The following is a 26,152-nucleotide window of genomic DNA, read 5'->3' as shown; positions in this document are numbered from 1 at the left end:
AGGGCCGTTTTCGTGTCCGAGACGTAAAATACGGGGCACGGGACCTTGGAGAACGTGTCCTGTGACTTAGCTTTCAAATGAAAGCCCAAATAACCTTGGAGTTGGGTTTCCAAATGGAAAAGGGTTACTTAGCTTATGCTTTAGCTTTCTTTCTTCAAACTTGAATTGCCTCCAAGAACACTCTTAAATAAATCTCTTGATGTCTTATGAGATTGTTGGCTTGACCAACTTGTGGAATATTTGATATCCTTGGAGGTGACTATTCCAACCGAAGAAGTCCTCACACTCCAATAAAGTTGGCAACCTATTCATTGAACACAAAAATGTCTGCAAACCAATTGTTAGTGCAAAAGAGACTTGGCATATAGGGACCAAGTTGAGCTTGTCATTCAACCGAAACTAACAAGCTACAACAAGAGCACAAAAAATACCAAGCCCAAAGGAGATTTGAGATAGCTCAAATCTCTCCTCTCTAGACAATAATGCCTTTAGGCAAATGCACAAAAAAAAACAACTAGATAGCAATGCAAATCAAATGAATAATAACATCAAATGACACAGGTATACCTCATCAACCAAAGAATGCACCACAAGAGAAGCTAGTAACCCCAAAGACTTTTATTTATTTATATGAAAGATGAATACAAAATCCAGCAGAGTCTCCGCAAGCCCAACAGCTCGTTCTATGATGCAGAATGAGAGCTCAAGACTCATATAAATAAGAAAATGGGAGATGATCCCAAGGAAAATTCCAATGACAAGTGGAGATGGATTGGCAATCCCAATGTAGAAAATCAAATCACAAGTGGCAAGATGACTGGCTGTAGGTGGAAAACTTGACTCCTTGACTGTCCATCGAATATCCTCAAATCTGCTGTGTGTTTGGCTGCCTCTAAACTGCTGTTGACACCTCAAACAGTCAAGCCAACCAACTGCTGTGTAAGCTGTTATGAAGATCTGCGTGTAGCTGTTATGGTGATTGTGTATTGACTGTTGTTAATTGTGTGTATAGGTTGGCTTCATTTGCTGTGGGTTCCCTTATGCTGGCTGCTTGGTACATGTGTATAGTTCGGTGGAGATATGTCCTTGATTTCATGCATTTAAATGATCTTTCCAAATCTGCGTTGAGATGCCTTGCTGTAGCATTGATCTTTGACCGCCAACGTGCACCTAATTTGCCCATATGTGGAACCATCTCCTTGATTGCCAGCGTAAATATCCTCTTAAAAATTTGTTGTGTAATATTATGAACCTAAAACTGCCTATAATTGTTGCGTACAAGCTGAACTAAATTGCTATTGGCTGATTTACGTGGAGCTAGAGTGGCTGCGTTGACACTTTGACTTGCGTGAATATTCCTTCGTTGTAGTTGTACGTGGAGATATCTTTTATCATGTGTCTTTTATCAAACTAATGCGTAGGCTATAGTTATGTAGGGTCCCTCCAACTTCTTTTTAACTTTTTCACCTTAAACTTTAATTAACATTTGATTTAAATTAAATCAAAGTCACTTCATACGTTTGCTTGTACGTACTTCTCATGAGCTCATTGGGGGTCCCTTTGACTTTGACTTGAAACTTTTGACTTGAGCCTGTTGTACCTTATGAGGTGGGTCCCACATGCTTGCCACATCACCCTTGACTCTCCACATAATTTCCATGTCAAAATTTGACTTATTTTGACTTTGGAAAAATTTATAAATTTTTTCAATTATTCATTTTTTTGAATTTTTTCCTCATTTTTGCTACTGTCATTTGAAAAATCGGCTTTTGAGGGACTCTAAGTCATTTTTTGACCCCCAAAGTGGGTCCTAGGATAATGCTAGGCCTCTAAGGATGAATTTTGAGTAGTCATACACCCCAAACATTTCCTAAGGCCACTTATTTACACCATTACATAGAAAATAATTAAAAAATCTCGTTTTACGGGAAATTTTTAATTATTAAAAAATCCTACTTAGACCTAGCCAAATTCCACGAAATTTTTTGTGTGATCTAGTATGGTAATATACATCGACTCTAGACGCTAAAATGTTTTAGGGGCTCAACCTTCAAACCGTCGCCTCGGCTTTGGGGTAAAAAGTGAGTGAAAAAACCCAGAAAATTATCCGCCTCTGAAAAAGAAGGGATAATTAACCGGATAAAAAAAAACACTCCAAGGTGTACTTGTTTGCTGATCGAGTCCCAACATCCTAGGCCTGTTACAGACTCAAAACATATCATTATTAGTATCACTTATTACAATTCCCCGTAGGGTGTGGAATCTGGGTACAAGAAAAATGATGAGAAGATAGAAGTAGAGTTAAAAAACTCTGTTCACTGACGATATATGATGGTACAAGTGTCCTCTAGATCATATTTGAGCATGGAGTCTTAATGTAATCATCAAGTGCCACTCCAATGGTCAACATTTGGCTCCATATGGGGATGCATGCTAGATATGAAGTGATAGTGTGCAAGAACCTGGAATCTACATCCACCGACAAAAGATATATATCAGCAGTATCCATTCAAAATATCATCAAATGAAATAAAGTACAGAAACGAAGAAATGGAAATTTATTCTAAGAGCATAAATGACAATTTATTCATGAAATAAAACTACTTAAACAAAAATGACACGAGATAAGGTTAGAAATATGATACAAAAAGATGCCCCATGGCATCAGATGTCTTCGGTGAAATCCATCTTGAGAACCTGCCTACTCACAAGCAAGTCCATGGGTTCTTTCTTTGATGTGCCTAGCCCAAATCTGACTTGCCCCAATATTAACATGTTTGTGGCCATCAGATATACCAAACCTCGTCCTTTTCCTTTTCCAACTATTGATGCATTGAGACTTGATCCTGCTCAAAACTGGTGGTTCATTTTTTATATTTTTTTTTCTTTTTTCGCTTTTTTCTTTTCTTCTTGGTTAGTTGCGATGGTGATGATGATGCATTTATTGCCAATCCTACTACTTTGTCTTGAAAATGCTCTGATGGAAAATTTGAAGTACCCAATCTTTTTTAGTTATGCCTAATCTCTTCGTTTTGAATATGTTCTGTTAAGGGGGGAAGGAAATTTGTCAACACTGCATCACTCCCTATCTGGCGTGATCTATAGATAATCTCATTGTTGGGTTTCCTTGGATCTTCAACATAATATCTTTTCTCTAACTCTCGATCAAGTCTGACAAAGGTATTATCAGGCATGGGGATGGTGGCATATGATAAGTCCATTTCAAGGCTACCACCTAGATCTGATGCCCATTTTCTTGATAGGAGCATTCCCCATGAATCTGGAATATCTATCACAACAATATCCATAGTCATTATTCTATCTGTGTCTGTAGCTAGGAAAACCTGTAAATCTTTAATTATCCCACACACTTCAATTCTTTTAGAATCCATTGAACATATGTTGTGATAAGGCCTAGAAACCCCTAAATTCAGTTCCTCCATGACTTTCTCGGTCGTGACATTTGATGAAGACCCTGAACAAGCATGCAGTTGTGTAAAAGATGATCATTCACTATCAAAGAAACATAAAATGGTAGATGATCTTCATTCCCCACATAACAGTTCATACTTTTCAATACAATTTCTTCATCTTCTAGTTCATCACTAGGCTTTTCTTCCCTTTGAGTAACTTCAATGGCACTTAGTAACTTGGCCCTTTGAGATGGTATCTTTAAAATTTCTGTCACTGGAATAGAAACCTTTGCATTATTCAACCAATTGCCTAAGTCAAAATTCAATTTTGAAGTAGGAGGAGAAAATTTTTTGTGATTATTCTGGTCTTGGATATCCCTTCTCTGATAAGTCATCCCTTTGTGTTTTTCCATAGCAAGAATCTGTCTAGATGTAGGTTTTTCCCCAAAAATCTTAGTGACCTCGTCAAAATTTGCAATCATACTGTAAACCCCAAGATTATTAGGCCTATGGTCAATCTCTTGATTTCTCTCAAAGGTGTATATCTGATCTTCCATGGAGAACATATTGATTTGACCACTTGTCCCTCCTAACATGCCACTTTCTATGATTCTCTTCACATATGGGCATGTGGCTTCTTCATGGAACTCATTACATGGCCTACAAAAAGGGGGAATCTGATCTACCATGTTGGTGGATTCCAATGGATTTGGAGGCCTATGCTCCTGTTGAGGGCCTTTATTATTTTTCCATCTATCATTTGGCCTAGTTTGGAATCTTTGCACTTGTGATCTCTCCATGGCCACCAACCTATTTTGCATGTTTTGCATTTCTTTGATGTGATTTGCTTCCATGTTCTTGATGAGTTGAGTTAATTCTTTAATAGGATCATGTGTAGTCTCTTCCTTGGCATTGCCTTTGTAATCATTTGATTTTGATGGCCCTCTATTGAAACTAGGAATTTCAAATTTTCCTGATTGCTTTCTAGCCCTTTCTATCTTCAAGGCTTCAGATTGAGCTACACTTAGATTCGTAGGCTCCTTCCTCCTCAACTCATAGGCAGTGTCAACCCCAAAAGCATCTAGATATGAGCATAAAAGAAATTCATCAGGAGGTTTAACAGTAGCAAGCATGCTTTTTACTAATTCATTGAATCTCTTGTTAAACTCCTCCATGGTCTCATTCTCATTTTTCTTCATGTTGCTAATGGCATTGATCAAATGCCTATTTTCCTTCTTCTCTCCAAACTTATCTAAAAATGCAGTCAGAATGGCTTGTAAAGAGTTATATGAGTTAGCAGGTTTCTCAGTGAACCAATCAAGAGCATCCTCTTCTAAAGATAAAACAAAAAGCCTCATCTTCACATCCTCATAATTAGCAGTGTTACACCATTTAAAGATACGGACATTAAAGTTTTTCACATGTGATGTAGAACTAATGGCATTGTTACCTTGAAAGGAAGGCAACTTTTCAATAGCCTTGTCAGGGATATTGTGAGGATAGCCATTTATGTTAGTGAAGTCGCAAGGAGCAAAAAGATCATTCATGATGCTAGGCTCTACTTGTTCTTGAAAAAGCAAATGAATATCAGAAATAGCCTCTTGCCCAAGACTAGCAAGAGCTCTACTACGAGAAAGCCTATTCAACCTCTCTCTAAAAACCCTTTCAGGATCAGGAGAGGGGCTAACTAGGCCACTTGAATTTCTCCTAGTAGAGACTCTTGCAAAATTTGGATTGAGTGGAGTCGCCACTTGAGCAAGAATCTAAATCTAAAGTTCAAAATGCTAAAATCAAAAGGTTAGTCGATTTCTCGGGTACAAGAAAGCTTGTCCCCGGCAATGGCGCCAAAGATGTTGACCCTGCCATCTACACCTACCTACAAGTCAGTGAGAAAAGCCTTTAACCCCACAAGGTGTGGTTGGTGGCAGGGAACTCAGAGAAGGGGCTGTCACACTAATCCCGACTCTCTCCATTTGAGCTATCTCCTAGGTTAGCTAAGCAGGGTGGTCCCTAATGAAAAGTTAAGTTAAAAAAGATGTGAGTTTCTAGGAGAATTGTTAGAGTTAAATAGATTATTTATTTAAGATTTATAAGCAAACCTGATATGAGCAATAACCATAAACACATAAGATAAGCATGAAATACATAAACAACTAGTGCCTTCAAAGTATTGCTCTTTAAGAAATGAAATTGTTTTTTTTGCTTAGAATGAAGTGAAATGCTTTCAAATGAAAGCCCAAATAACCTTGGACTTGGGTTTCCAAATGGAAAAGGGTTACTTAGCTTATGCTTTAGCTTTCTTTCTTCAAACTTGAATTGCCTCCAAGAACACTCTTAAATAAATCTCTTGATGTCTTATGAGATTGTTGGCTTGAACAACTTGTGGGATCTTTGATGTCCTTGGAGGTGACTATTCCAACCGAAGAAGTCCTCACACTCCAATAGAGTTGGCAACCTATCCTTTGAACACAAAAATGCTTGCAAACCAATTGTTAGTGCAAAAGAGACTTGGCATATAGAGACCAAGTTGAGCTTGTCATTCAACCGAAAATAACAAGCTACAACAAGAGCACAAAATATACCAAGCCCAAAGGAGATTTGAGATAGCTGCAAATCTCTCCTCCCTAGATAATAATGCCTTCAGGGAAATGCACAAGAAAAAACAACTAGATAGCAATGTAAAATCAAATGAATAATAAAATCAAATGACACAGGTATACCTCATCAACTAATGAATGCACCACAAGAGAAGCTAGTAACCCCAAAGACTTTTATTTATTTATATGAAAGATGAATACAAAATCCAGCAGAGTCTCCGCAAGCCCAACAGCTCGTTCTATGATGCAAAACGAGAGCTCAAGACTCATATAAATAAGAATATGGGAGATGATCCCAAGGAAAATTCCACTAACAAGTGGAGATGGATTGGCAATCCCAATGTAGAAAATCAAATCACAAGTGGCGAGATGACTGGCTGTAGGTGGAAAACTTGACTCCTTGACTATCCATCGAATATCCTCAAATCTGCTATGTGTTTGGCTGCCTCTAAACTGTTGTTGACACCTCAAATAGTCAAGCCAACCAACTGCTGTGTATGTTGTTATGAAGATCTGCATGTAGCTGTTATGGTGATTGTGTATTGACTGTTGTTAACTGTGCGTATAGGTTGGCTTCATTTGTTGTGGGTTCCCTTATGCTGGCTGCTTGGTACATGTGTACAGTTCGGTGGAGATATGTCCTTGATTTCATGCATTTAAATGATCTTTCCAAATCTGCGTTGAGATGCCTTGCTGTAGCGTTGATCTTTGACCGCCAACGTGCACCTAATTTGCCCATACGTGGACCTGTCTCCTTGATTGCCAGCGTAAATATCCTCTTAAAAATCTGTTGTGTAATATCATGAACCTAAAACTGCCTATAATTGTTGCGTACAAGCTGAACTGAACTGCTATTGGCTGATTTACGTGGAGCTAGAGTGGCTGCGTTGACACTTTGACTGGCGTGAATATTCCTTTGTTGTAGCTGTACGTGGAGATATCTTTTATCATGTGCCTTTTATCAAACTAATGCGTAGGCTATAGTTATGTAGGGTCCCTCCAACTTCTTTTAACTTTTTCACCTTAGACTTTAATTAACATTTGATTTAAATTAAATCAAAGTCACTTCATACATTTGCTTGTACGTACTTCTCATGAGCTCATTGTGGGCCCCTTTGACTTTGACTTGAAACTTTTGACTTGAGCCTGTTGTACCTTATGAGGTGGGTCCCACATGCTTGCCACATCACCCTTGACTCTCCACATAATTTCCATGTAAAAATTTGACTCATTTTGACTTTGGAAAAATTTATAAATTTTTTCAATTATTCATTTTTTTGAATTTTTTCCTCATTTTTGCTACTGTCATTTGAAAAATCGGCTATTAAGGGACTCTAAGTTATTTTTTGACCCCCCAAAGTGGGTCCTAGGATAATGCTGGGCCTCTGAGGATGAATTTCGAGTAGTCATACACCCCAAACATTTCCTAAGGCCACTTATTTACACCATTACATAGAAAATAATTAAAAAATCTCATTTTACGGGAAATTTTTAATTATTGAAAAATCCTACTTAGACCTAATCAAATTCCACGAAACTTTTTGTGTGATCTAGTATGGTAATATACATCGACTCTAGACTAAGATGTGTTAGGGGCTCAACCTTCAAACCGTCACCCCGGCTTTGGGGTAAAAAGTGAGTGAAAAAACCCAGAAAATTATCCGCCTCTGAAAAAGAAGGGGTAATTAACCGAATAAAAAAAACACTCCAAGGTGTACTCGTTCACTGATCGAGTCCCAACATCCTAAGCCTATTACAGACTCAAAACTCATCATTACTAGTATCACTTATTACAATTCCCCGTAGGGTGTAGAATCTGGGTACAAGAAAGATGATGAAAAAATAGAAGTAGAGTTAAAAAACTCTGTTGCCTGACGATATCTAATGGTACAAGTGTCCTCTGGATCATCTTTGGGCATGGAGTCTTCATGTAATCATCAGGTGCCACTCCAGTGGTCAACAGAGTGCACACTAGATAATTGTGTAAGGATCATGGGTGAAAGTGCCAAACAACCTCCAAATAAAGTCATCAATAGTAGTGCTCTCTACCCAATCGTGGTTAACTTCATAAATGCAAGTGCTAAAACCACGTGTTAATTTCAAAAATCATGTGCACAAGAAGGAAGGCGACCTAGAAAAGTGTGCAAAGTAGTTAAGCTCCCATCAATAAATGTGCCAGATGTACCAAGAGGAAGGGAACACTCCAATACTCAAATGATCCATTATAAATGCAGGTCAACTAGATGCCAAGTATAACCAAGGAGGCTAGGGCACTCCCTCCAATGACCCAACAAACTCTCAGAAAAACCCTAGGTTGCCCTTCAAGAAAATAACTCAAAAAGTAATGCTTGCACAAGCTCCAAGGTAGTGTACCCTAGGGAGACAATGCACTTCCTCATGGAGATCAACAACTTACCATAAAGCATACAACAAGGACTAAGCCCATCAGCCCAAGAAACCACGAAAATACACTTAACAATCAAAACACCACCCCAATGAGAAACTATTCACACTTGAAACTTAGGGAGACCCTATATTGATGGGTTCCCACTCCATAGAAATGCACCAAGGATAAAACGAGTATGCCATGCTAAGCAAAACCCCTCAAGAAAATTCCAAAGTGAGAAATACAAGGGAACACATTACAAAATTACGAGACCTACTACTGAGAGAATGTCAACTCATCAATTAATACGGTAATCCCAAGGAAGCATCTCACCAAGCACCTACTAACATGTAAAGGACCAAGAACCATCAGAACAAGGAGGTAGAAATGAGTCCACTCCAACCAAGGCAATCAAGCAACCAAAAGATAGCACCATTTCCAAATAAGCCAAACCTCATGAACACATCATCCTACAAAGCTCTGAAATGTGTGATGAAAGTCATATGTAATCCTCATGCAAGAACGCTGTCTTTGTCATCAGATCAGAAATGGAGTGAAAGAATAAAGAGGGAAAAAATGGACAAGGATTCATAAATCATGAGTCATATAACTTGGCGCCGATAATGGATGACAAAACTCTTTTTACAGATAGAAAATTGCATTGCTACTGTACATAAAATCCAACTGCTTATTACTTCTATGTATTGATCCTTCTAGAATGTCCAATTCACAATTAGTTCATCCTAACAAGTTTGATACATGGAAGCAAACATATTCATTCATAGCAAACATACCCAGCCAAAAGAAAATGGTAGATTGTTTCCAGTGCCTAGAGGAACAGTTGCAATTGGAGGGGGGTTGGGAAGCTTCAGATCACTGACTGTTCCTAGTAGCCAACCTGCAGTGCCATCTCCCCCTGCAACCTGTTACAGTCACTCTTCATTACCTACAGCATTCAAATCATTGCTCTCTTGGGTCACTGAAATAGTAGCAAATATACAAAATACACTCAATAAAATAGGATTGGCACTGATGAAGTATTCTCATTGTTTTTTTTTGGAGTTCAAGATTATTGTGGTCCTTATGGTATGGACCACTGCAAACAGTTTTCTCACATAATGCGTTACACTAAAAACCTTTATTTCCTCAATAGATCATGAGGCATAATCAGACATTATTGTGTTGGAACACCCACTATTATTCGCAAATTCATCCTAATCTCAGTTGCAACATTGTCACCATCAGCTTTCAGTCTTTCTAGATGTCCCAAAAAATTATTTAACACCTGATGTGGTGCCTTGTCATCCAAATCAAAGATCTGCAGCACAAATAAAGTTTCTCAGCCATTGAAGTGATGCTGGAGAAGAGATTGATAATTATATATTTATCGTACAAGTCCTCTGTCTATAACTGAGATCTGTAGTGCAACATTAACATTGATGATTGTATGCATGGAATGAAATTATTAATCACCGTAACCATGAACAGTCTCAACGTATGGAAGCAAAAAGCAGAGATTGACAGTGAAGAAAAACCAAAGAAGTATCTAAGAGACTGTTGAAGGCTTCAGTATCACCTGAAAAGGATTTAAAAGAGTGCGGTATGTTTTCAGCAGGTGTTCCCCAAGCTGACCACCACTCCTAGTGTTAATGAACACTATTACAGGATATTTTGGTGCCTTGCTTATATCACCCACAGACTTACAATCACTTCTCAGATAATAATCCGGAATTCGCATTTCATTGATTAGTTCAGTTTCTTCTATCTGAACAGACATTTTAGAGTGTTGATTTGTTTGACAATGATGTTTTTCCCTTGGGCAGAGCACCGTGAAATCCCCACACGGCTACATGAAAATGAACAACAACCAAATGAGTGAAATGCTCAACACAGATTATCAGAATACATTCATATGAGATGCAGTGTCCTGAAGATGAAATTAGTAAGATGCTTGAAGGTAAACTGAAAGAAGAAAAACTCAATTGAATTGAATTAAAAAATACTATCCACTCATTACAGATCAGGCTTGTGTGATGTGCAGATAGGCAAATTGTCCGTTACATCTTGAGAGAGGAATCAGCTGGAAGAGCAAAATGGACGTCAGCAAGGTAAGAACCAAGTCACAAATGTGTGTTGCAAGGCCAGCAGATCGAATCCTCCTAAAACACCAAAAAAATAAAAATAAAAACTCATATAACAGAAAACAACTCTCTGAAAATAGCTCATAAAACAGGAATTTTATAGAACAGAAAATAGCTCATAAAAACAATAATTGTCTCCAAGCAATAATCTGTCAGAGACAAAGAAGTATGGCCTGCAATAATTTGATGTCCAAATACAAGATACAGAAAACAACTCTCTGAAACAGCTATCAACGACTGAATAACTCAATAAATCAGGTGTAGTGACTGCACTACGGACACATAAACATACAACACAAAATCAACAGTAGTGTGCTGCCAAGTACAGAACTGTCAGAAAGTAATTCCTACCTGTTGTGTGTTGGTGTGGGCATGTTACTAAGTGTGTGCTATACAATTTAGGAATCACGTGTGATTGGGCTTGTACATGCAAGACATGCAAGGAGTTACATGTATAATTGAGCTTGCTCCTAAGTGCGTGTGAAACATGCAAGAAGAGCATGGGACCTACAATTAGTGGTAAGATAAATTATCGTCTCACCTTAAATATATGGTCCTTTGTATCATTGTGTATAGCTAGTGTAGTAATTAATCTGCATGGTTCTATATTGTAAATTTAATATGGTATCAGAACCAGTTTCGTAGATTATGCTAAGTATGAATCCTGCACATCTCAGTCATTGTAATCCCCATTTGAGTCATGGAAATCCATCCTTTCTCACAGTTCTGGTTGTTTGGAGCAGCAATGGTGTTTCTTGTCGAGAAAAAGGTGTCCATGGTTGCAACTGGGATGGATCTGATGCCTCTGGTGAATGTTCTGCTGAAGTGATAGCTAGGGGTGACCTGTCCTCTTTGGTTCCATGGTTCTCTACTTCCAATGCTAACGTCTATGGAGGTGGTCATGAAGACAGTGGTGGCAACGGCTACAGTAGCTGTGTATCGCACTATAGTGATGGCAGCAGAGGCTCTAATGGTGCCTAAAGGAGATAAGTGTGGATTGAAGTCAGAGCAGTTGTTGACCATAGCTTGCATGTGAAAGGGAAGCTGTAATGGATTTTGGTGTAAGCTCTGTTGACCACTACCGGTCAACTACCCATGCAATACACCCACCCTTTTCTTGGCAAAAAGGGGCAGCACCTGATCTATGTGTCCGAGCCATCCTGCAGTCATCAGCAGTTTCATCATTTTGATTGTAAACCCAGTCTGCATGTATTAATTGTAAATAATCTTAGCAGATATGAGTCGTGTATGTAAAATTGCCTAGGTGGACCTAACTTTCTAATGGTAATCTACGTCCCGGAAGGTTTTTCGTCTCACCGATCCATGATCGGCAGAGTTTTCCTTCAAACCTGACCCCAAAGTCGGGATGCATTTTGTCATTAGAACTTTAGGAGAATCCTAGTGTGTTAATCTGCTAGATTATAGTTGTGTCGCAGAACTGGGTGATTTGTGAGGGTCTGTATTAAAGGGGTTTTCCCCCTTAAGATGTAAATTTGTAAAAGTCATCATGAAATGTGTCTTGAGGGTCGAAAAATGTTTTGAATCCCCTCATGAGTCCTAAGTCCTAGGTCCTAGGTGATGTTTCCGAAGGCTTAGTTCGATGATCCATTTTAAAATGAATTAAGAAATTAAAAACATGAATAAAAATAATAAAATAAATAAAAATTAAAAAATGAAATAAATAAAAAAATAATAAAAAATTAAAAAATAAAACAAAAACCCTAACTAATAAAATAATAATATTTTAAGTGAATAAATCGACCGATGAGATCAAGAGATGTCTTGATCCTCATCAACGGTCGAGATCATTTCTACATGGATCACTCGAACTAGTCGTTGGGATCATTTTCTTTAAATAGGGTGCTAGGAGTCATTTTCAGATCATCTGATCTGTGAGTCTAAGACTGAAGAAGCTCTCTTGTAAATCTGTTTCTGGTTAATAAAAGAAGACTTTGGGGTCTATATCTTGCTGGTGTTACTCTCTTGAAATGCTGTGAGATTGTTTAATTTTCTGCATATATTATTTTCAGCCGTTAATAATAGCTTTTTTGTAGAGTATTGTGAACACAGGTATCTTGTTCACTTGCTAGGGTTTGGGTGTTGTTAGGGTTTCTGAAGTAATGGCAGGTATCTCCATTACTTCCTGAGATCTAGCAGCATTTTTGCCCTCTTTACTGATGGTTGTTTTGAGCTGTGCAAAAAACATTTTCTGAAGGAATTTTGTGGGTGTTCAGGGAAGTTCTCGGCTGAACCAGCCAACTCCCACAAGCATTTTTTGCTGAGCCCAGTTGGATTTGATCCTGGGTCTATCATTCGGTTTATTTTTCTAAGTTGCATGAGAGATTTTCTGAAGTTCTTCACAGTGAAAACCTAAAATTTCTGTTTCTTTAAAAATATTTCTGTGCTCATTGCTGAATCTAGCTGTTAAGGAGCCAAATTTTGTACATTATTTAACTGTTCTAGGGTTTCAATTTTTTTTTTATTAGGGTTTTGATTTCGGTTTTGTCTACATATTATTTTTTGGGTGATTTCATCATTTCAGAGTGCATGGTTTACTTTGAGAATTTCAAGGGTTTTCTGAACATTTCTCAGTATTTAAATCTGCCACAGGGACAAATTTATTTTGTAGATCTGTTCGATCACGCTACTCAGTGTTGTATCCAAAGTCCTTGTTTCAGGCAGAATTCCTGTTGCAGATACCGGCTTGCTTCTGGGGCAACCTAGAATGACTGTCACACACCAATACTCCTGTCTCTGGTTCAGCTAAACACCTTGCGTAAAAGAAGCGTGCCGAAAACTCCGTTTAGTCAGACGAGCAACAGTTTCAGCGTGGGCGTCATCAAATAATTCATTGATACTCAAAATTTCATTCATACAGACGGCGTGTCCCTCTGATTGTTCTGCGCAGGAATTTCTTTGGGTTTCATGGTAAATGTGATCAGTTAAAGTCGCAGCGTTTTCCTCAATCGCCTCCGTTGGTACACGTACATTTGCAGACTTGTGTTTTTGGGAGCATTCAGCACAGGCAATACCGTCAAGCTCTGGGTTAAACAAGCGAGATACCTGCATTCGACTGTGATCAAGGCAAGCACGTTTTCGCTTTAGTGTTTACGCGCAGGCATCAGGAGCGTTGAACGCCTTTCTCCGTCAGACACCAGCAGTGTGGGCGTATGCATCCTGCGGTTGTGGTTTTAACTGTGTCGAAAACTTTGCCGTCGTCGACTGTGTATAAAGCCCGACCTTTCGCCTGGACACTTAACTGCCGCTGTCGACTATATGAAACCTGACCATTTCGCCTGGACATCTAAAATCGATCCATTCCCGCGTGCTTTAAATCGTTCCCTGGTCGAAGGTTTATGCTTTCCGCGTTAAATTTTTCCATTGACTGGGTCAGGTATCATCGTTTTGGGTTTATGTATACATTTGCGTAGTTTTTTATTTACGTTTAGTTCAAGTTTCATTAGGTTTAGATTTAAAAAAAATTATAGTTTTTTTTTTAGATTTTAATTTTAGTTTTTAATTTAAATTAGCGTAGATCATAATTTAGATTTTAATTCAATTTTTATTTAGTTTAGGTTTTATCTTATTTAGGTTTTAATTTATTTAAAAGGTTTTGTATAGTTTCGTTTTCTTTTGCCTTAGGATTTTTATAAAGATTCAAAATAAAAAATAAAAAAAAAACGAAAGAAATGCGTTAAGTTCTTTGTTAGATTTTAATCATTTAAAAATTTTGATTTAATATTTATTATTTTAGCTTAGGATTTTATTTGTTAAGATTTTAAATAATTTCAATTTCAAAAAATAAAAAGATTTTATTTAAGTTTTTAGACTTTAGATTAAATATTTGTATAGTTTTATATAGGTTTAAATTTTATGTTTTAGATTTGTCTTTTAGTTAGATTTCAATTTATTTTTTTTTAAAGTTTAGTTTAAGGTTAAGCTTAGTTTTATTTAGATTTTTTGATTTTAAATTTTGTTTTAGCATAGATACTTTTAGTTTTAAATTTTATTTTGCTTTAAAAAAAAAAAAAAAATTCGAAAAAATATAAAAATATTGTGGAAATTTTTAGATCCAGTTATTTTCGGGAATTGTCATATCTTTCATGCTGAGATCTAAATTTTCAAGTCGAGATGCGAATACGATATCTGGTGAATGATTTACGATTCTCGTGGTGATTTAAAGCATTCATCTTTCAAAATTTTCAGTTACTGGATATCGTTTTGGTCATTTTAAGAGCATTGTGATTTAGCTGATGACAAATGATTGTTGTTCACAGTTCATGTTTCTATATCATCTAACAAGTAATCGTTTTAACCACAATCTATTAAGGCATTGGTCTGCTAAGTTAATCAAATCTATCTGGTGATTTTTCATATCGTGTCTCGTGTCTCCCAACCAACTGGTCGACGGTTGGTCTCATCATCTCACAGGGACTACCCCCCTTAGCCGCGGGAGACAGGTTTAAACGGAGGGATCGGGGATCAGAGTGACAGCCCCCGGTCTGAGCGTTGTCGTGTCAATCTGTGCGACAACAAGCTCAAAACCCAACCCTACTTGAGGTGCCAATGGCATTGACATGATGAAGGGCACAGCAAGTCTGAATGTCTGATTGCCTTGGGTAAGACGGTTAGGATGGTGTACTAGTGCATTGGTTGGGAGCACCAAGGATATTTAGCCAAGTGAGGGTGGATGACCCACAAGGCACTATATAGCAGGCTTCGACAAAGGACGACACAATCTAACATGATGAATGTACTGAAGGTATGTGAATGCCTAATGAAGCAGAGGCATGATCTTCTGGGACTATTAAGTGTTGGCCTAGATGGATGACAGCACAATCTAAAACTGGGCAATCAATTGTTTAAGTGCAGCTGGCTCAGGGATGGTTGGGTGACGATGGTGTAGCATCGCCTATAGTGAAAAAAAGCACTTGACATTCTTCTCAATCTATGATGCCTGGCTTAGGTTCAGTCAGGACGCTTTGGTTAGGTATAGTCGAGTGATAAAAAGTTAATGACCATTCTCAACTAACAAGGTCACACTGGAGCCGCATGGTGACTAGGCTTCTTGAGTGGTACAACACACTCAATTGGAACAAAAGTCTAACCCATAACAGAAGCCCTAAGGCATTGCTCATTTGCAATGTTATAAATACAAGGTCTATGCAGTGGCGGTGGTGAGAGCTATAGCAATGTGGAGGATGCCCAAAAATATAAATTAAAGAAATAAATAAGTAAATGGAGAAAAAGCCTTTGCAAATGTGTGTTAGAGCAGATGCTAAGGCTCTAAAATGAGAAGCAGAAGCGAGGGAACCAGTAAAAGAGACTTATTGCAGAGAGGGCTGCAGCAGAAGCAAAAGAGAGGGGTTGATGGAGCATAACCAATTTTAGCACAATCCACAGTGTGGTTTTAAGTGACACTTATTGTTCCAGCACCAATGCAGGCCAGGGCCACAGTTCCGGCAGGGGCATTGGTTATAATGATGGTGCCAGTAATGGGGCTAGTGGTGCATCAGGCCGTGATGAACAGTATGAAACCAGAGCTGAGTTCACCAGACACAGCAGCTTCAGTGGCACATCTGGTAGATATGATATTGGTTGTGGCATCGGAGGACAGCCTGTGGAGAAGCATGATTGAGAATGATCCCACAGTGAATGTTGTTATTTTTCTCTTGCTGAATGGATCTTGTTTGTTGACAGTTGTGCTGAGTTGCCTACATGATTGTCATATTCAAGATGTCTAAGAGTGTGGCTGAATACACAATTAAGTGACAAACTTCATAATTGTCATGTAGATAAATATAATTATATTTATGTCCAACTAATGACCACAAAGTAGGTCAAAGGGACTGTTGAATACAATGATGTCCATAAAATGCGGGAGAACCAAACGGTCTCCTATAAAAAATATAATGCATGAATATAAAAGGTACAATGCAGGAACATAAAAGATACAATGTATGGAATGCCCTGACGAAGAGGATCAGACCCATCTCTCCTAACATCCGAGACTGACTGAAGAGCACTGAAAAAAATTCCACAAAGTTTGTTGGCCTGATGAAGGGTCAGTGGGAGGTGTGGACTATCCACTAACTCATTGTTTGGGGGAGTTTGTGCACTGCTGAGGTCTGGAGGACCTAGTCCGTCTCCCAGGGATGGATCTGAGACGGTTTAGCTGCTGAGGTCTCGTGTGGCGGGGTGAGGTCCCACGGATCCTCACTGGTCTAGAGTTTGGATATGAAACGGTATCAATCATTCTCTTTGTGCCCTTGTCTGAAGGTAGTACCCTGAAAAATGTCATGATCCTTTGTGTGGGGTCTGGTCTGATGGGAGGCTGAAGAATATGCGCTCGAAACCTGAGAGCCTCCTGCATATATAGGGCCAAACATCTCTGATCGGGATACCTGAAAAATTTTGAGGGTCTGAGAGTCTCTGAACAAGCAATGGAACCTTCCTCTGATCTCGTTTTAGAGAGGGCATCCAAAAATGAAGTGCACCACGGTCTCTACTTCCTGTAAATGACATCCTGAAAGATTATGTCTGGTCTATTAATCTGGTGGTCCATCTCTACCCGAAGTCTATGATAACCTACTCTGAACTGACCTAGAGGAATGGGAAGAGCATGCATCCAGTGGTGAAACGTATACTGGGGTCGAATAATGAGCCTGTCTCTCAACTCCAAGAAGTGCTCAGTGTAGAAGGCCATCTTTGGGCGCAAGCCTCCCGGAGGATTGACCCAGGTGACCTGGATGAACTGCTTGTAGATGTCCTCCCTGATGATCTTGTTCAACTCTTGTCTAGTAGGTGGAAGGTGACTAGGAGCATCCAAGGAATATCGAAAAGGAGGGAGACGATCCAACTGAATTCCCACTAACTATAAGAGATTTGAAACTCCTGTAAACCAACATCTAGCCCGGCCTGAGGGAGTAGAACGAGCAATAGTCTCAAAAGAGCAATATGCAAAGTAAGGGTAACAGTCCCTACTCTTTATCAAGTCTCCAAATCCCCAGACACGATGCAAGAATGAGACCAAACTGGAGACTGTTTCAAGCCGAAAGGGTTGAGTTCCAAACTCTGTAAGGATGATGTGTTGAGGTATTGCATGTTTGCACCTAATGATGTGGCAGAGAAGAAGAGTCTGGACTCTCTCAACTGAAGCCCAATCTGACTCAAGTAAAGACGGTCCCCAAATCTCTTAGCCATATAGAACAGTGGGTCGAATCAAGGTGTCCATGTGAAAATTCTATCACTGCAGCAATTGATTTACTTTTCCTACTTATTTCACCATAAGTTATTTATGAAATTACTTCAACAAGCATTAAAATAAATACTGCTGCAGATATCACACCATAATACAAAAACAAACATATGCACAAGAATCAACACATTGACATAGTTATTTTGGACTAATGTCCCTGGAAAACCCCAATGCGGGAAAATCGGTGCAGCAAGGGAGGATTTTATTATTCAGCAATTTCTAGTACAATAGGGTGCCAAACTGGCTTACCCACAGATAGACAAATTTTCCAGCATTTCTTTTGAACCCAGTGTAGGCCCTACTGACCTTTGCGTCAACCTGAAACCCTCTATGTCAACCTACTGAGGCTTTGCGCAGCCTCTCTGGCTCTCTGCGTCATTCCTGCAGCCTCTGCATGGATGATGCATGCCCTTCTGGCTCTACACAGTCTCTACTGTCTTTGCGTGGCTCTCTCTGGCTCTGCATCTGCCTCTGCGCTGATCTCACGTCTCTCTGTTCCGTACTTGTTGCCTCCTCACTGCTCTCCAGACCACTAGCTCAATTTCTCAGCTAACCCCGCTCCAGAAATTGAATTGATTGGTCTCCCTCAGTGTGTTCTCCAAGTGACCCTCAAGCCTCCTCTTTATACTTTTCTTGTTGACAAATCAACGGGCGAGATTAAGTCCCTAATCAATGGCTAAGATTAGATCTGGCTTGATCCATGTCTTTTGGACCATTCTAACACAGTTTCATATTAATACACATTAATATTTTATTTTCCCTAAGTTTAGACTTGGGACTCCATTAAAAATATTAATTATTTTAATATCTCCTAAACTGTTTAGAATCTGCCCAAACCCTTTCTGGGTATTGGAAATCTCATGTGCTCCAACCTCTCCACCAAATTTCGTTGCTAGAGCACATCCGATGCTACCCCAAATCAACACTCCCTCTTAGGGAGGACTATGCACTAGTAATACTCCTCACTGAGTATCACCCTAATCTTCCGACATCGGTCCCTGTGCTGATGTTAAGCCTCCCTACCCAACATCCTTTGCATTGTTGCATCCTGTATTGCTACCCATGACTCTGTTATTGCCACTGTTGCATCTTTACGACAACTCCCTCTGCATCCGTGCTGTTGCTAGTCCTTTCTCCCAAAGTTACCAAATTCGAATACGATAAGATACGATAAAAATTTGGATGAGAAATTTTCAATTCGGAAAAAATTCGAAAGTATATATCTTAAACATTTGAAATATAAATAATTTTTAATAATTTTAATCAATATAAAATTGTTTATATTTATTGTTTACTTAACAAAATGACAACCACACTTGTCTTATTTCCAAAATCTCTCTTTTCAAAATTCAAAATTCCCTCTTACTTTCAAATCTAATCTAAAATATTTTTATAGTTAATATTTATTTAAAAATTAAATATTCAAAACTCAAAACTATCTCTTTAATTTCAAATTTCCTCTAAAATCTTTTATAATTAATACATATTTATAAATTAAATATTCAAAACGTATTTTTATAATATTTAAAAAATCAATTAATTATTATAAAAATTTTCTTCAATTAATTATTTCTTTCCTTTCCTTGTTCTGTTTTTTATTATTTCTTTACTTGTTATCTCAGCTTTTTAAACTCTGTCAGACAACACTGAAACTTAAAACTAAGAAATTTACTCACTCTGGCAACCTTTCCATTTCTTACATGTGACCCTACCATTATATTTTGAAGATTTTACTCAAATTATTTATTTCCTTGTTTTCTCAACTTTTTGAAGATTTTACTCAAATTATTTATTTCCTTGTTTTCTCAGCTTTTTAATCTCTTTGAAACCACACTAAATTTTAAAAATCAGCCTTTTAATCTCTTGGAAACCACACTAAATTTTAAAACTCAGAATTTTTCTCAATTCGGCAACCTTTCCATTTCTTACCTACGATTCAGCAACTATCTATTTTGTGCTCAGAGATCATTGCACTTACTATTCCCTGCAATAAAGTACATGAACCAAATATAAGCGAAGCTACATGAACCGAATCGAATTTTGACCGAATTATTCGATGTACGAATCAAATTCCCAAATTTCTGTATTTTTTCTCTGATACGGACAAATTTGGTAGCTATGCTTTCTCCCAACACTGCATCCACACTGAAACTCTCTCTGCATCTGCGCTGCCGGTGGTCCTTTCTCCCAACACTGCATCTGCACTGCAACTCCCTCTTCATTTGTGCTGCTAACACACTACTTCTGAAAGGGGTTCTTTACCATCCCCATCTTTTCCCTAAAGTAGTCAAATTTTGACTTTCCAAGGGTCTTGGTGAGGATATCTGCCACTTGTTCTCCTATAGGAGTGTAGCTCAACTGTACAGCTCCTCGTTGGACACAATCTCTGACAAAGTGACACCGGATATCAATATGCTTCGGCCTATCATGGAATACTGGATTCTCGGAGAGTTTGATGCAACTCTGATTATCACACATGATCCTGGTCGCCTCCATATTTCTTTTGAATAGGTTCACCAGTAGTTTTCTAAGCCATATGGCCTTACACGAAGTTGTTCTTGCTGCCATATATTCTGCCTCATATGAGCTCAGAGCCACGGACTTCTGTTTCCTACTGCACCAGGAGGTCATCCCTGATCCAATGTTGAAACAGTACCCAGAGGTACTTTTCCGATCCACTGAACTTCCTGCCCAATCTACATCAGCAAATCCACTCAACCTAATATCCTTCCCCTTGGTATATAAGAGCCCATAATCAATTGTTCCCTATAAATACCTGAGAACATGTTTGGCTACTGCCCAGTGTGCCCTCTTTGGTTCCACCATGAACTGACTGAGGGTGTTGACAGCGTAGCAAATATCTGGCCTGGTATTGACCAGATACATCAGGGACCCTATGAGCTATCGGTATAGGGTGGGATCGACATCCTTGTCTTCTGATGCATCAATCTTCTTCCAGTTGGTGATCATTGGCATAGCCATAGGTCTACAGTCTCCCATCCCGAACCTTTTCAGGATCTCTATAGCATACCTCCCTTGCCCAAGGAAGATTTCTCCTTTCTGCTGCCAAACTTCCAACCCTAGGAAGTAGTGCATTCGTCCCAGATCCTTCATATCAAACTCTGTGGCTAGATTCTTCTTGCAGTCCTCAATGAGTCTGGATGATCCTGTCAGAAAGAGATCATCCACATATAATACTAAGATAAGTGACTCGTTCTCTACGACCAAATAGTAGAGATTCGGATCCGCGTCACTCTTGACAAACCCCATCTTCTGCAAGTAGCCATCTATTCGACCATACCACGCTCTCAGTGCCTGCTTCAGCCCATACAAGGCTTTCTTCAGTCTGCATACATGAGACTTCTTCTCATGAGTTTCAAAGCCCTCTGGTTGTTTAATGTATACCTCTTCTTCTATTACCCCGTTCAGAAATGCAGTCTTGACATCCATATGATGGATCTCCCATCCCATCTGGGCTGCAAGAGATATCACGCTCCTAATAGACGTATACTTGGCTACCGAGGCGAAGGTTTCCACATAGTCAATCCCTTCCTTTTGAGCATACTCCTTAGCCACAAACCTGTCCTTGTAATTCTCAACACTGTCGTCCGCAGCATATTTGATCTTGTAGATCCATCTTGAACCTACCACAGATCTGTCTTGAGGCCTTGATACCACCTCCCAGACATCATTCACCATTATGGATTTATACTCCTCCACCATCGCATCTAGCCAGACCTGATGCTGAGCTGCCTCCTTGAAACTGGCAAGCTCCCCATCCTGAGCTACTAACGCCTGATACCTATCTGGTTATTTTCACTCCCTCTTACTATTCCTTGGCTCACCTATGAAGTTCTCTGCATCACGCAGAATCTGATGAAGTTCTCTGCTAGTTCTTCCTATGCCAGCAGGGGCTTATGTTCGCTCCTCCTTTTCATCCTGACCTGAGGAAGAATTCTTCACTTCCGTTGGTTGAAGAGGCATGACCAATGGATCCTCTTTCAACTGCTCCTTGGAAGGCATTTCGCGAGATCTTCTAAAGGCTCTGTCCTCCATGAACTTTACATCTCGTCGTACTACTACCTTCCTGCTCCCTGGAAGATAGATTCTGTATGCCTTAGCGTTCTCGCTATATCCCACCAGATACCCCTTTTCTACAGTCTAATCCAGCTTCTTCCTCTTTTCTTCGGGTATGCGGCAATATGCTAAACTCCCAAATATCCTGAAATGACTGACTTCAGGCGTCTTCCCAATGAAGACTTTCTCTGGAGTAATCTTGCCCAATGCCCGATGAGGAGTCTTGTTCTAAACGTAGACAGTTGTGTTGCATGCTTCCACCCACAAGAATTTTGGCATATCCTGATCATACAGCATGGCCCTAGTTGCTTCTACAATAGTCCTGTTTTTCCTTTCTGCCACCCCATTCTGCTCCGGATTGTAGGGAGTTGTCCACTCTCTTTTGATGCCCTCCTTAGCGCAATAATCAGTGAAGTCCTTATCGACATACTCTCCACCATTATTTGAGCACAAGACTTTTATTTTCTTACCAGTCAAATTCTCCACTAGAGCCTTGAACTCCTTGAATCGACAAAAAACCTCTTCCTTGGTTTTCAGAAAATAAATCCAAGTTTTCCTTAAGTGGTCATCAATGAAGGTAAGGAAATACTTGGCACTGCTGAGAGCTTTGACGGACATAGGTCCGCAGATATCTAAGTGTATCAATCCTAGTACACTCTTGGCCCTATGTTTGCTCCTAGGAAATGTCGCCTTGGCATACTTTCCTAGAGCACATCCCCTGCATACATCATCTCATTCTATACTCAGATCCGGAACTCCTATTACAATGCTCCTAAGAATTCTCAGAGCTCCATGGTGCAAGTGACCCATCCTTTTGTGCCATAGTTTGTTCAAGTCCTTGTCCCAATGACTACCTATTAGTTCCATTAGAGATTCTAGTTGTGATCTATACAACCGATTACTTTTGATCCCGATCTGCACTTTCTTTTTCCAACTCGGGTGTTTGACATATACCTTTTCTTTGATGAAGTAGACGTCATAGCCCTTGCCTTATAGTTGTGACACGGAAAGTAAGTTCATCCCCAATCCTAGTACATGCAGCACATTTGTGGCATGGAACCGCTCTCCTGATTCTGTCTGAAAAACTATGGTACCATTTCCTACTAGAGTACACTTTGCCTTGTTCCCCATGGTGATCTGAAATTTCATCTTCTCTTCTCGATATTCTGAGAAACACTCCCTGATTCCTGTCATATGCCATGAGGCTCCACTGTCTATATACCATACTTCTGATGATGCAGCACTAGTCATGCACGCCACTTCTTCTTCCAACCTGGAAGCCAACATAGAGAAATCGAAATCTCTTTCTCTTGTGCAATCTTCTGAAAATCTGCGTGAGTCCCCTGAGGTGGATGCCTCTGCATCGTGGTCTCGACCCATAACTGATTTTCCCTTTGTCTCTGATTACTCGCTCTGATACCATGTGAAAATTCTATCACTGCAGCAATTGATTTACTTTTCCTACTTATTTCACCATAAGTTATTCATGAAATTACTTCAACAAACATTAAAATAAATACTGCTGTAGATATCACACCGTAATACAGAAACAAACATATGCACAAGAATCAACACATTGACACAGTTATTTTGGACTAATGTCCCCGGAAAAACCCAATGTGGGAAAACCGGTGCAACAAGGGAGGATTTTATTATTCAGCAATTTTCTAGTACAACAGGGTGCCAAACTGGCTTACCCACAAATAGACAAATTTTCCAACACTTCTTCTGAACCCAGCGTAAGCCCTACTAACCTTTGTGTCAGCCTGAAACCCTCTACGTCAGCCTACTGATACTTTGCGCAGCCTCTCTGGCTCTCTATGTCACTCCTGCAGCCTTTGTGTGGATGACGCATGCCCTTTTGGCTTTGCGCAATCTCTGTTGCCTCTGCGTGGCTCCCTCTAGCTCTGCATCTGCCTCTTCTGCCTCTGCGCTGATCCCCCGTCTCTCTGTTCCATACTTGCTGCCTCCCGACTGCTCTCCAGACCACTGGTTCAATTTCTCAGTTAACCCCGCTCCAGAAATTGAACTGACTAGTCTCCCTCAGTATGTCCTCCAAGTGACCCTCAAGCCTTCTATTTATACTTTTCTCGTTGACAAATCAACAGCCGAAATTAAGTCCCTAACCAATGGCTAAGATTAGATCTGGCTTGATCCATGTCTTTTAGACCATTCTAACACATTTCATATTAATACATATTAATATGTTATTTTCCCTAAGTTTAGACTTAAGGACTCCATTAAAAATATTAATTATTTTAATATCTCCTGAACTATTTAGAATCTACCCAAACCCTTTCTGGGTATCGGAGATCTCATTTGCCCCAACCTCTCCACCAAATTTCGTGGCTAAAGCACATCCAATGCTACCCCAAATCAACAGTCCATGAGGCTCATCTTGGACAAGATGGCCTGGAAGTGATGTCGAAAACATTGTCTCTCGAGAAGGGCTAAGGATCCATATCCTTTGTTGATCTGAGATGTTGGGGACTGGTTGAAAATGGAGATGTCAGGGACAACTTATGGCAACGGTCCTTGACAAGTACAACATGGAGATGTCATGGGGGCCAGTTGGAGCAGGTCGATAGGACAAAGTCTCAACAGGTATTCATTATGGGGGATTGTCGAAAAGCAACTTGTACTTGTTATGTGTTAGTGTGTGAGATTTTCAATGTTAGCGTGTAGATTGGGCACATTAGTGTGTTTGAGACATGCAATCAATTACATGTTTGAATGGGCATGTTACTAAGAGCACGTGAGACACGAAACAAGTTATCCTTTTGAATGTTCATGTTACTAGGAAAGCATACAACCTATATTTGATCGTGTAAGAAGTTACAATCTGACCTTATAGTATACTCCACTTATGCTTTAAGTGGAGTATAACCCGACTAGGGGTTTTGTCCACTGTAATTCCCAGTGTCTTTTTTATGTGCACATTCATTTATATATGGGTTGTAGGCATTAAACTACATGTTTCTAGATATCATAAATTTAACGAGAATCATGTGCTAAGTGACCGAACTACGATAACTGCACTAACCAGAAAAGTAACATAACCATGAAATGAAATGAAATGAAGGGAGCGCGCGCGTACGGGGTTAGGCTGAAGATCTATTCGCTGTCGACTGCAGAACGTCGCGGCTAGGGTTATTCGAACGGTTCTATCGCCGCGGTCACAGCGCTGGGACAATACAGCAACAGCATCACCATCGGATACTCCACCAGTCTTTTTCGGTCGCCGTTACTAGGGACAGTTATGGCTGACATGGAGCTTGAGGCGGTGGATTATTCGGAAGATCCTTCGCCGGAAAAGTCCATTTTCAGGAACCCTAGCATAGCCTCTCGATCTCGATTTGCGCCGTCTTCGTCTTCTACTGCTCCGGAATTGCAGCAGCTCCCGCACCCCATCTCGACTGCTGCGCATCGAACCTCTCAGATCTCTGCCGGTTCTTACCCTATTGAATCTCCGCCATTTGAGGTCCCCCCTCTCTCGCCGGGCTCTCTGCAATTCTTGGCTACTCATACGCCTCCTTCGCCCTCCTTCGATCCGCTGGCCCCTCCACTCCTTTCGGTGCCCTCCCCCCCCCGTCGGTTCCCCCTGCATCACTCCCCCCTGTTTCGGGAGCTCGCCCCTCCGGATGCTTTGAAACACCTGCTGTCATCATTCGGCCCGCAAAACCCCCATCCCTGGATGGTATCACTAATCCCCTGGTCGACCATCCGTCGGCTCCCCGCACCTCCAAAAAGAAGATTAAGTGTGTTAGGGCTACAGCCAAGGATATCTCTATCAAATTCGACGAATCGAAGCCTCTCGGTGAATATATGGACATTGCAAACACTGTGTTGGTTGGGCACGTCAGGGGAAGAACCTACTCGGTGAAGAGGCTCAAACAGTGGGTACAGGAGATCTGGGGCGGAGTTCTCTCTGATCTTCCGGCGGTACATGTCCTCCCCAGAGGATGGTTTTCCCTTCATTTCTCCAAGGAAGGCCACACAAATTTGGTCTTGGGCAGGTACTGGCATATTGAAATGGCTCCAGTCCTCCTAAAGAGATGGAATCCCCTCTTCGACCCAGAAAAGGAACAGCTCGGAGCCGGACCAATTTGGGTGCGCCTACCAGGACTACCATTGCCGTTTTGGGCTGAAGAAGTTTTCATTAGGGTTGGAAATGCCCTGGGGACGTATCTGGATTATGATCGCACTTATGTTGAATCGGGGAGCCGGACCCTAGCGCGGGTACTGGTCCATCTAGACACCCGGGAAGGACTTGAGGAACA

At 40.1% G+C, this 26,152-nt stretch overlaps 1 protein-coding gene across 6 annotated transcripts in view; it reads right to left on the bottom strand.

The window, feature by feature from the left end:
* The window catches only part of LOC149232931 (diacylglycerol kinase 5-like), a 249,309-nt gene that overhangs the window by 203,846 nt on the left and 19,311 nt on the right, over window positions 1–26,152 (bottom strand). For 2 of the 6 annotated variants that reach the window (XM_089379558.1, XM_089379557.1), the window contains 4 exons: window positions 10,414–10,555; window positions 9,973–10,242; window positions 9,592–9,714; window positions 9,191–9,319 (listed from right to left, as the gene is read on the bottom strand). In XM_089379558.1, the coding sequence (XP_089235684.1) occupies window positions 9,191–9,319; window positions 9,592–9,714; window positions 9,973–10,173 (453 nt within the window). In that variant the 5' untranslated portion in view covers window positions 10,174–10,242; window positions 10,414–10,555. The remainder of the gene's footprint in view (window positions 1–9,190; window positions 9,320–9,591; window positions 9,715–9,972; window positions 10,243–10,413; window positions 10,556–26,152) is intronic. The other 4 variants (XM_089379560.1, XM_089379559.1, XM_089379561.1 and 1 more) reach the window with 3 other exon arrangements.

Source organism: Pinus tabuliformis, chromosome J, assembly GCF_031772625.1.
Source record: "Pinus tabuliformis cultivar Carrire ecotype Pingquan chromosome J, CPIR1, whole genome shotgun sequence".
Lineage (NCBI taxonomy): Eukaryota > Viridiplantae > Streptophyta > Pinopsida > Pinales > Pinaceae > Pinus > Pinus tabuliformis.
This window is presented reverse-complemented; position numbering and strand designations above follow the sequence as displayed.